This window comes from Neolamprologus brichardi, chromosome 1, assembly GCF_056152115.1.
Source record: "Neolamprologus brichardi isolate AB-2024 chromosome 1, ASM5615211v1, whole genome shotgun sequence".
Taxonomy (NCBI): Eukaryota; Metazoa; Chordata; class Actinopteri; order Cichliformes; family Cichlidae; genus Neolamprologus; species Neolamprologus brichardi.
In genome coordinates, this window is record NC_142104.1 from 42,023,589 (window position 1) to 42,036,282 (window position 12,694).

General features: G+C 40.0%; 1 protein-coding gene and 1 long non-coding RNA gene across 5 annotated transcripts; one reads left to right on the forward strand and one right to left on the reverse strand.

Moving 5' to 3' along the window:
• Positions 1-259: 259 nt before the first annotated feature.
• Positions 260-11,741, reverse strand: LOC148106504 (uncharacterized). Of its 4 annotated transcripts, XR_015719170.1 has the most exons (7): positions 11,103-11,741; positions 10,835-10,897; positions 7,686-7,783; positions 7,438-7,527; positions 5,289-5,522; positions 5,132-5,214; positions 260-5,040 (listed from the first exon to the last, which is right to left on the reverse strand). It is a non-coding gene; the product is annotated as an uncharacterized LOC148106504 (long non-coding RNA). The 4 variants fall into 4 exon arrangements; XR_015719171.1 differs by having other exon boundaries at positions 7,686-7,779; positions 10,835-11,741; XR_015719169.1 differs by having other exon boundaries at positions 10,835-11,741.
• On the forward strand, positions 1,215-4,825 carry LOC148106505 (uncharacterized). Its single transcript, XM_087842442.1, has 3 exons — positions 1,215-1,432; positions 2,689-2,733; positions 2,826-4,825. The coding sequence occupies exons 2-3, from the start codon at positions 2,694-2,696 to the stop codon at positions 3,839-3,841; spliced, it is 1,056 nt and encodes a 351-aa protein (XP_087698568.1). The 5' UTR covers positions 1,215-1,432; positions 2,689-2,693; the 3' UTR covers positions 3,842-4,825.
• Positions 11,742-12,694: the final 953 nt, after the last annotated feature.

Below are 12,694 nucleotides of genomic sequence, written 5' to 3' on the forward strand. Positions count from 1 at the left end.
AAAAATGCACTCAGTTTACTTTTTACTCACTGTGAGCATCATTCATTATTCTCCTCAGTAATTAAGGTTAGGATATGTTTTTTATTCCAATCCATTCTTCAGCATTTAAATAACCTTGATCAGATTTGATGGTTTTGTTACAGACTTTACAAAAGAGTCTTTTGCTTTTCTTTCACAAATGTGGGATTAAATTGTGTTAAAATGTACAAAACAGTGATGTCATGTTTTGTGACGAGGACCCAGGCACAGACAGACTTGATGAATTTAAGAATCTCATGATTTAATAAAGAAATTTGCAGACTTGCACAGAGATGGTAAAATTATGATGACTGATAATGGAGATGAATACAACAGACGATGAGGACAGGGAGGAACAGAGGGAACTCGGGACAACTGGAGACATTTAAGGATGCAGGGACTGACAGAGACAGGGAAGAAGTCTCATCGTGACGAGTACAGTTTATCTTGCCTGGATGGGCAGCTCTCTGGGTGCGCAGCACCCCCAAAGCTCTCATCCTAGAATCGCCCCTGACACAGACATAGCGGGCTGGGAAAACCATAACTTGATTATTGTCTGTAGCCCACATGATTAAACACATTAGTTACATAAAACATGTGAGTTTAGATTTTATCTACTGTATAGCCTGTATAGTAAATTAATATGTAGCCCAATAAGTATAAAATCCAGAAAGCTACACAACATGGGGCGGTTCATTTACAAACACAGGTCTAACTTGAGTTTCACACAGTTTTTATTAGAAAACAATCAAATTGTTAAATGCTTAAAGTACACAAACTGTCAGAAATCTGCACCGTCATGAGCAGAAATTTATTTGTTGATTAACCCTCCGAGGTCTAAAGCCCACGTTGTGCACATCAACATCACAGATTTGTACAAATAAAGTTGATAACAAAGACATGTTAAATATTAAGTTGCCATAGCGATGCCTCCAGGGAAAAATGAGGGAGCAGAGCAAGAATGAGACCATATTAGTGGATATATGTTTGATAACTTTGCCTAACAACCATAAAGAAATGTTTTATATTTTGTGTGTTATTGAGCTTTAATCCTGCATGAAGGCCAAGATGAATCTCTTAGAGTAGAACTTTACAGGAACTATTAGAATAAATAAAAATAATAACACATTGACCGCTTTAGTCTTTTAGATTCACTTCTGTCTGTTTTTTCGTCTCCATTTAAAAGATATCAAACTCTGAGCAAAGAACTTGATGTAAAAAGAATCTCTGCACATTCCACAGTCTTTGCTGCTAAAGTGACATCACAGCATTTAAGCATGTTTTGAATGAAAACATCAGCATATGAACACAAAACTGAAGAGACACTGCAGCCGTATGAAAGCAGACCACTATTTAGTGACATTTCGACGTTTCCCTGAGGATTAACTGCTCTGTAATTTTACCAAGAACTAAAGTAAGCTCAAATTTCAGTTTATAAACTTAAGATCATTTACTTAAATATATAAAGCCTGATTTTCCTGCCTGCCAGGACAGTATTTATGTACTTTACATTGTGCAAGACTAGACTATATTTTCCATCATAGAGAGGATGATGTGGATCTATTATTCAGGAAAACAAATGAAGACTTAACTGATGTAATATTTGACAAATTATACATAAATGAGAAAATGTTCTTAATCATATCTGAGTGACAGAAGCTCTTTTTAACACGATTATTTCTGAGATTGTTTTGTTCATTTAGGAAAATAGAGAAGACTTTTGTTCTCAAACAAACTATTAGAATTTCTGAGAAACTGAGGCTGCGTCCACATGTACACGGCTGTTTTTGAAAGCGCAGCTTTGTCTCTGCATTTGGGCCTTTCGTCCACAGCTAAACAGTAGATTGAGTCACTGAAAGGTGAGATTTTTAAAAACTCCTGCCAAGGTGGAGATTTTTGAAAACGACGTTTTTGTGTTTAGGTGTGGACGAGGAAAACGGACATTTACTCAGGCAATGTCAAAAGTGTGCGCCGCTGTTGACGCCACGCTGTGGCCACGTTAGTGTTTATATGAGATCAATTTCTACAATGGCGGATGTAGACAACATACTGTGTCTGTTAATCTTAGTATCTGCAGGTTTTACACGCTGACATATACACACACAGTTACTGCGCCTCCATTTAGAAACACAGAGGCATCAGACGTGGCTTCTACATTCAAAACAGTCGGTTTGGAATAAATGTAATTTAAAAAATGACATTTATGTATGCTGTATGCATTTTGTCCATTTCAAAGTTGTGAGTCTGTTCCAGCCAAAAAGCTGTCTTTAGTTATTAACATTTGAAACGATGAAGGCACGTGAAAGTAACACAAAATTAGCTGCTTTTCCAGAAAAAGACAAAAACTTTTCAGAAGTACGTAAGGTTTTGTGAGGTTTTCCCACCCAGGCTTCTAGACTTCTGATTGGCCAACATTTCTACACGGTTAAGATTTGGCGTGTTCTTGACAGCGTTTCAGTTTGTTTTTAGCGTTTACATATGGAAGGAGATATTTTCTCAAAACTGCACATGTGGACTGCATTTTTTTTTTTTAACGAAAAAGGAAAACGTGCGTTTTCAAACATAGCCGTGTACGTTCGGACGCAGCCTGAAGTCATCACAAAAAAAGCAAATTCTCTGAACATTCTGAGTTGAGGTTCACTGATCATTGTTGTTTTGTGTTCCTTGTAGTCAAAATGAGTGGAATAGGAGATGGATTACAAAATTACCGTAATGGTAAGCACATGTGCTCAGTCTTGAAATTGATGAAAAACAGATTTTCAGCAGATAGTTATGAATGCTAATTAAAAGATTAAATGATCTTGCAGACCGGCAGGTTACCCCACAAAGGTTTTCAGGTGGAGATCGAGAACATGCTAATGAACCAGTTAACCAACCAGCTAATGATCCAGTTAATGAACCAGTTGATGGACCAGCTAATGAACCAGTTAATGGACCAGCTAACCAACCAGCTAACCAACCAGCTAACGAAGATATTGGTGGACTCCGGGGCTACATGGTCAATCTTTATCTTGCTCTCCGTGATATTGGTCGGAGGCTGGATGCGCTAGTAGCTTCAGTATTGAATCAATATGACGATTACCTTTACGATGACGATTACAATGTCAACAATCGAAATATTAATGTGAGGGACAATAATGCCAATGGTGACAACAATGTAAACATTCAAAATATTAATGTGAGGGACAATAATGCCAATGGTGACAACAATGAGCAGCATGAGGATCATAATGCTGTTGTTGTTGGTGGCATTGAAAATGAGGATTCTGATGAGGCATTTGAAGACTGTGAGGATGTTCACCAGTACATCCCAGAAGAGGACCCTCAGCCAGGTGTTTCCAGGAGGAGGTCTAGAGAGATGGATGAAGAAGACGTGGAACCAAACAAAAGAATCAGATGGAGCGAGGATTTTTCTGATGATGACTCTGAATTCTTCTCTGCTTCTGACACTGATAGCGTAGGCTGTCCTCATGCTGGTAATATTGCCGATGAGGACATCAATCAGCAGGTAACAGAAGAAGAACCGCAGCCTGGTGGATCCACGAAAAGGTCCAGAGAGGAAGATGTTGATGAAGAAGGTCGTAATAGCAAAAAATCCAGGCTTGCACACTCTGATTCGGGGACCAGCTCAGCTGTGTACGACCACTCTGAGAGCAGCAGTGATGAACTTTTTGAAGATGCGCACGAAGAGCTTGACAACCATGAAGCTGGAGGCTCGAGGAAGCGTTCCCGAGAGGATTTTGAGGAAGAAGAGGAATACTTGCCTGTGTGCAAATTTCGGAGGTGTTCAAATGAGTCCACCAGCAGCAGTGATGAAGACTAAGACTATTTCGACGGGTTTCTTCAGTATCCTTTTAGTAGGCTGATGGCCTACTCAGGTGACCCTGAATCCTCCATGCTGCAATAAGCTGGGCATACACTGTGCTGCGATTTTTTTCAGTCGCGTTATTCAGCTCCTGCTCAAACTGACTGACTCGCAGGGGTGAGAAGTTTGTGCCGTGGCTTGTGTCCAGATCACACGCCACACCGCCGTTCTACTCCGTCTTTTCACTCTCATTTCTGCGTTTGCGCGTGCGCAGTGTGAGACGCTGCGGTGACACCCTCAGGACGACCGACAGGATTTCAAACAGGTTTGATTTTCTTACCAGCAAACGATTGATGATCGGGAGCTGGTCGTGAGGCGTTAATCGCTTCTCGTTACCCCATGTAGACGATGCACGACACACGATCAAAGCCAAACTCGGGACGATGCCCAAAACGGTCGCACGACTGAAAAAAATCGGCTCAAAATGGGCCAAAAATCGCACAGTGTATGCCCAGCATTAGGCTGCCGGGGGATTCCCATGATGCACTGGGTGCTTCTTCTTCACCCACTATGTTTAATAGACCTCTCTGCACTGAATGGTACTTGTTATTAACCTCTGTCTCTCTTCCACAGCATGTCTTTATCCTGTTTTCCTTGCCCCTCCCCAACCGGTCGCAGCAGATGGCCGCCCCTCCCTGAGCCTGGTTCTGCTGGAGGTTTCTTCCTGTTAAAAGGGAGTTTTTCCTTCCCACTGTCGCCAAAGTGCTTGCTCATAGGGGGTCATATGATTGTTGGGGATTTCTTTGTAAGTATACCTTACAATATAAAGCGCCTTGAGGTGACTGTTGCTGTCATTTGGCGCTCTATAAATAAAATTGTAAAGCGCTTTGAGGGGTCCCGAAAAGCGCTTTACAATTTTATTTATAGATAAAATAAATTTATAGATAATAAATGCAATCCATCATTATTGTTATTATTATTAAAATTGAATTAAAAATTGAATAGATGTCACTGTGATGATTTCTTCCCTCCATAGAAAGCTTAGACCCAAATGCAGATTCAATGCACATGGTTAAACTATTTATGAGACTTTGTTTAAAGAGAGGGAATGGAGAACGTGGCTCGAGCTAGGAGTGTCAGCAGAGAGCAGGAACCAGAGGAAAAGCTATCGAGAGACTGAACACCTGGCTCCTGATGGGAACAATCCAACGGGAATTCTGCAACAGAGGGAGAAGAAGTTGAAGTTGAAAGATTTACGCTGTGTCACATGAAAATATTCCTTTGCAGCATTTGATTGAAAATAATTACTTTGATTCCATCACATCTTAAATGAATAGTGCTGGACGGGTAAGGGAGTTTGAGGGTAGGATGAGCATGTTGGCAGAGGAGATCTAAACACAGGGAAAACAAGGTTAAACACAGGGAAGCAGCAAGCCAGAACTGGAGCAGAGGTGAAGCTAGTTACCACTGGAGATGGCAGAACAAACTGGCGAGCAGTAGCAGGCAGCGCTGGTTTAAGAAGCCCTCCTGCTGATTGTTTGCAGATGAGGCCCAGGTGAGATGCTGGAAACTCCACCTCTGAAGTGTGGACACAGTATCCCGATTCCAAGTGGAAAAGCCCCTCAGACACTTCCATGGTGCATGACAAGAAGGATGAGAAAGCATTCATTGTGCATCCATCCGTCCGTCAGCGTAATGCCTAAAAGTTTATTTAGATGTAAATATATTACATTTTTAAATAAAGATCATCAGTGTTTTTAATGACACTGCATTTCATTCATGTGTCTCTATTGGACAGTGTTGTAGAAGTTACAGAAGACAGGAAGCAGTTCCAGCTTGGCCTGACGTTTGATCACTAGTGATGTGCGATACCACTGATTTCCTTTCCGATCCGATACCAAGTAAAATTCAGGGTGGTATCGACGTTACTGATCCGATACTTTGTACAAAAACTTTACTCTTTTATTGTATCTCAAATTATAGCGTCATAATCATTACAGGACATCAGATTACTTGTTCTTATCACTTAATAATGCAGAGTTCATCATATAGAAATAAAAAAACTGAAGCTGTGCGCTATTTGAACATGTTGCCTGCCTGCAGCACTAAAGGACTCCGTGAGAGACGTCTGTCTTGTAGCATCCCTGGCTGAATGATGGTCTCTTATACTGATGCTTCACAGAGGTTTTATTGGAAAGGTTTTTATTGAAACATTCAGTGAAGACACCGTAAGAGCTAGGAGCAAATCAAAACCAGCAATATTAATACCATAACATCAAAGGAAACAAATTTCTCCTGCTCACATATAGCATATACATCAAATTTACATCACTCAATTCATTATATCACCTCACTAACTTACAACTACACATAAAGGTCAAGGTTAACAACATAAACTCTATTAAACGACATTTTGATTGCATGTAACTTATTCCGTTAAAGGAAACATTAACAAACCTTGTGCCACTGTCAGCCAGGTACTAATTGGCAAAGGAAACGTACATATTTTTCACTTTAAGGCACACTATTTACCATATCCTGAAAGAAACATTATTAACAGCCCTTTAACGGTTTTGCGCCAGTTTCCTGTTTCAAAATAAAAGCATGGATTTCAAAATAAAACCAAAGTGCCTTTCAAACAAACGTAAAAATTGTTACCGCGCCAGATCCGCGGTCCCGAACCGTAGTAAGGAAACCTCTGGCAGTTACTTGAAAGTTCCGTAACTGGCTCGTAGCCGGCAACAGCTTACTATACAGGTCAACTCCGCTAGCAAAAAGATCGAAGGAGGCGTAGGAAACTGCTTCACCGAACTTTATTTCTTCTCCAAGGCACGAACACCGCGTACAGTGGGCTGAAACAGTCTACTCACAGCGAGCATCGCCGACACAACTCTGGCTGTCGAGGGAGTTATTATATTCCTTTAATTTATTTCCTTTCCGTCTCTTCTGTAGCTAACCGTTACTTTTTCTTATTCTCCGCTCTCTCTCCACACACTTCTGTTTCCACATCTGGACTTTCTGTTGCTGCTGTGAAACTTTCTTTGAAGTGGCTCATCAAAGTTGTCATTGATAATCAATTCCCACACAATGTGAGAATCCAATCAATTTGTTTATCAGGGGAAAGGTGTGATTTTTTTAGGACACAGGAGCCTAACATTAACCGGTTTAATCTTAGCTTATTTCCATAAGAAGAAAAACATACTGAGAAAGAGATCACCAAAATATACATGTACAAAGGTGAAACGGTCATATGTAGTGTGAAAGAGCTATTTGACATCTTTAACCTCCTAGGACCTGCCGTCCACATATGTGGACATCGCATTTTGGTTTACTTAGACCAAATTACTCAATTTTGCTCTACAAGGGCCTGATATCCATTTACGGGGACATTATACTGCTACAGTTCTATCAAAATTTTAAATGAATATCCTCACATGTGGCTTCGATTTTTCATAAAAACAAAAATAAGGTAAAAAAACAAATCTGGTAATTCTTTGTTTTTACATTCATTGGACCCAATCAGCCCAAATATCAAAGACAAATTAAAAATGCATGCTGTGGAAGAGTTTGGGTCTTAGGAGGTTAAATTCAAAGTAATGTATAAATACACTTACATAAAACATGAAAAGGCGGAGCAGCGATGCCCATCAGCCAGTGGATGATGGTGGGGCAAGATGGCAGCTTCCACAACATGACGCCAGCTCCTGTGTATTTTTAGTAGATAAATGATACGTTTATGACAATGTATCAATTTGTTGGACGATGTAATTACACCTTAATTATGTAATTAGAAGCAAAAATGATTTTTTTAATCAAATCACCTCAAAAAATTACTGTCCTTACTTTCTAATTGATTCTTTACCTCTAAAAGGGGCGGCTGTGGCTCAGGAGGTGGAGCAGCTCATCTACTAATCAGATGGTTTTTGGGTCGATCCCTGGCTGCTCCAGACTGCGTGCTAACTGGCAAGACATTAACCCCAAGTCACTCTGATGAATGTGTGTGAATGTTAGATAGAAAGCACAGAAAAAGGGCTTCTATGAACAGGTGTGAATGAGGCGACCTGTATAGAGCGCTTTGAATGTTCAGGTAGAAAAGCACTGTAAACATTTCTCTGTGTTGATTTCTTTTAGACCTCAAACATCACTCACCTTGTTGCAGGTTTCTTTATTAATGCTGAAAACTAATGATGTGCGGATCGATCCTGAAATATCGATTCCTCCGATACCAATCGTTTATGTTCTAGAATCAATTCTCACATTAAAATATCGATATTTTAGTAATTTAGGGTAAGTTTGTAGTTTATCATTAACAGGAACACATTGGAAAGAAACTATAACGTTCGGATTGTCTACATTCAAAGGAACTACTTCCTCTTCAGCCTTTCATAGTCATTTGCGAAATACGGCTGTATAAATGTCTCGCAGCCCCTTGGCGTGCGCACTCACAACAATGGCTGAGCGTAACTGGAGTCATGTGCGAACCTATTTTACCTCCACAAACACTGAGACGTGGTTTGCGATACGTGTGGCAAAAACGTGAGGTGTTGTGGCCACACTAGGGAGACATTCAAAAAGGTTGTTGTGTGGGGGGGATAAATACATTTTACAGTGTTTATTTATCGGATAAAATACGTTAAATGTCCGGAAACAGCGGGGGTGTCCAAATTCAGAGGCTGCTTCCACCTGAGGACCCGGCCTTCGCGGTCTGAAGAAAGCCGGGTAGTACGTCACGAGCTCCCTCGGTGGAGTGAAACTGCCGTCTGCTCCTTGCTATCTAACATATAACCGGGCGCTGACGTAAACTCTCGACCGTCTCACACTTCTGTTTAATCAGTTTTCTGTTTGACGTTTATTCAGCTGTCTGAAAACCCCGGAGGAACCCTCCTGAGGGATTAATAAAGATAAATTTAATTTAATCTAATCTAATAACTTTAATCTCAGCCAAACCGATTTACTCACGAACAAATAAAACACTGAAAAAGCCGAACAATAACATTTTAAGTTAGAAGTTTACACGGCTACATTCTCACCTGAAAATATGTTAAAAGTTTTTTTTGCGACCCAGAAAGAGAAATAAGAGTAATATTAAAACTAAGCAGCTGCCGTCATTGTTGGAAACAAGTACTCTGATGTCCTGTAATCATTATGATGCTATAATTTGAGATACAATACATAAAATAAGTTTTTGTACAAAGTATCGGATCAGTATCGTCGATACCTCCCTGAATATTACTTGGTATCGGATCAGAAAGGAAATCAGTGGTATCGCACATCACTACTGAAAACCCAGAAGGGAAACTGACCTTACTGCTTCCTTTAAGCATCTAGAAGCTGCTTGACATCTTTACAGATCTATCATTTCAAAACTGTCTATAATATTTCTTTACAAATACATATTACATATTGTAATTTTGCTGCTGTTAATTCATCTTTGCATCTGATAGGAGAATCCCTCCCTATTATGATTTCAGTTTCATCGCTGGACGAAGCTTCAAAGATTTTCATTCATGCCACCAGCATTCTCTATATCCAAACTATTGCGGCTCCTCCAGCCAGCGGCCGCGGCAGGCTAAACACGAGGACACAGATGACGCGCAACAGTAAACACATGAGATACACATCTGTACTATGTGCTACTTTTATTCCACATACAACTGTCCACTATACAAATCGGCACACGGGCTCAAACCATTAAACAAATGCACAGACTGCACAAATAACTGCACCATTTACTATGCCAAATTACAACATTGGCCTGTTGCATAACTTAGTGCATAAGTTTACATAAACCATCAAGTTACAGTCAAAAATGCATCAAAATGATTCAAGCTGCGCTCAACAGAAGGTTTCGCCTCATGCTCACCCTACCTTTCTGCTCATCAACATCAGGTGAGTGCAACCACATTTATCACCTAACACACCCATGAGTCACGCCCCACACCCGTGCACCAATACAGTGAGTGCATTTAAACCAACCCACTTAATCAAAAAAGGAACAACTCATATGACTCCTACACAAACTACTGCCTAACACATAGATTAAGTCAAACATCTTTCTCATCAGTTCTTTGGAAACAACAGAATGACTTCAAGGCGTTGCCGTGCATTTGTGTATTATGTTGGGTTGCATGGTAGCAGAGGTGATTCTAGGATCAGAGCTTTGGGGGTGCTGCACACCCAGAGAGCTGCCCATCCAGGCAAGATAAACTGTACTCGTCACGATGAGACGTCTTCCCTGTCTCTGTCAGTCCCTGCATCCTTAAATGTCTCCAGTTGTCCCGAGTTCCCTCTGTTCCTCCCTGTCCTCATCGTCTGTTGTATTCATCTCCATTATCAGTCATCATAATTTTACCATCTCTGTGTAAGTCTGCAAATTTCTTTATTAAATCATGAGATTCTTAAATTCATCAAGTCTGTCTGTGCCTGGGTCCTCGTCACAAAACATGACATCACTGTTTTGTGCATTTTAACACAATTTAATCCCACATTTGTGAAAGAAAAGCAAAAGACTTTTTTGTAAAGTCTGTAACAAAACCATCAAATCTGATCAAGGTTATTTAAATGCTGAAGAATGGATTGGAATAAAAAACATATCCTAACCTTAATTACTGAGGAGAATAATGAATGATGCTCACAGTGAGTAAATGAAAAGATGTTTAGTGCAGATACTAATATGGCTCTGCAGAGTTTTTCTTTTCTTTTATCCTATGTCGCAGACTCGCAGCACAGCCTGGTGCTGGAGTCTGCTTTGACCCATGGTCCTTCTCAGCCAGGTATGGAGCTGACTCAAGACACTAAAAGACCTCTCACAGCTACAGCTGCTAACTGGGTTTGTTAGGGCAACCTGAATAACAGTTTTCAGTGTGGGGAAGATCTGATTATCCAGAAGATTGTACAATGTTAACATATCTGGGATGGCACCAGCCTCACTCTTGAGCTTCAAAAAGTTTTCTCTTTGCCAGTTTAACAGTTTGTGTTGTGCCTGTCACTGTTCCCTGTCTGTTTTCTTACCTGGTTCTTCCTGAACTTGTAGTTTCTCCTCATGTTCTCCTCTTTCCTCTCTCCCTCTTTGGACTGACAATCATACACAAATAGATTGTATTCAATTAGATTAAAAACAATACTATTAAGATCACTAATAAAAAAGTCCTCTCTCAGTTTACTTTCAACCAAAAGGCAAATAACCAAACCACATGAACATCTAATAAAGGATATAAATATTGAAACACTGATCCAACATTATCCTTTATTGATGGATCATTTGATCTTACACGTTTACCTGAATGTGGCTCCTTTTTTGAAAAAACTTCCTCATATCCATTATGAACCTGGCTGTCTCTCTGCACACACACACACACACACACACACACACACACACACAACAGCAGTTATAAGGTTAATGGGAATCCAGTCAGTTAGCTAGTAAGTACTTTGGGTTTAATATCGGCACATATGACAAAATAAGCAGCTTCTCTCCTTTTCAAACAGGACAGTGGTAACAACAGCAGGCTACAGATAATGTTAAGTTTTAGATTTTAAATAGGCTGTATACATTTCAATGGGAGCAACAAGACGGTCAAGTATCGCTGATTTTACTACAGAGCAGGACGGATTGTAGGGTAGAAACATCGCCGGAAAACACGTTTTCAACACAGCAGGTTACCTGGTGTAATGTTTTTCAGCTAAAAAGAAACATGGTCTGACTCCTACCTAACTATATAAAGAGTAACTTAGGGTTAAATGCAGCTAATATGTCCTGTTTTAAGGCAGGCGCTTCCACCTCCGCTCCGCTGCGTCTCAGACACCATCGCTCTGGCAGAAAGGGCGCCAGAGCAGGGGAGAGGCGAGCTGGAACAAACCATTTTGGGAGGGGAGAGGGGTTATCTATACTTTTGTTGTTAAAATGTTCCATCTCAAGTACGTACTGTATGCTTTTTATATTTTTAGTAGTGTGTCCCACAAGCATCAAATATTGTCAAAAAAGGAAAAAAATCTTTGGGGGTGCTTTGATTCATTTTTGGGGGTGCTGAAGCACCCCCAAAAATGGGCTAAAATCGCCCCTGTTTCACCTCCATATTACTTTGTGCAGCTACGTATTAGTGATGGGATTTCCGGCTCTTTTTAGAGATCCGGCTCTTCCGGCTCGGCTCACTAAAAAGAGCCGGCTCTTTCGGCTCCGAACCGGGTCCGAACCGGCTCTTCAGGTTGTTTTGTTGCTTTAATTATTTAATCATTAACAATAATATAAAATTATGCAGAAAAGGAATTACCAATGTAAAAAAAGTGGTTTTATTTATATATGTTTATATATGGCCCTTAGAGACAAAGCACGTACAAACTCCAAAACACATTTCTAGCGTTTACTGAACTTCCAAAACAGAGCTACCCAGATCACTTAAATTACACAATTGAAAGCATGTGTGTATTGTTTGTGTATTTATAGACAAGCACTCATATTTATTCAAATAATTTTTAAAAAAAGTTCATTTACCTGTTACTACCACACACCAAATCCGGTTGTTGATACTTCCTGGCTTGTGTAGCCACTAGGTAACAAAAGCTCAACACTGCGCCCTAGCATCCTGGAGCACTTCTGTTGTCTTTTGTACGTGCTTCTGAGTTTTTACGTGTTTTGGAGTTTGTACGTGCTTCTGAGTTTTTACGTGTTTTGGAGTTTGTACGTGCTTTGTCTCTAAGGGCCACCATAAATATACTTTATTTATTCACTCCACATAAAATGTAATAAATAAATCATATAATACAAAAAACAACTATTTACATTTTGAACTTTTAACTATTTAAATTTTCAGCTTTTTCCTTTTAAACAAATTTAACGTGAAACAACACAAAACACTGCAAACCACAACACAA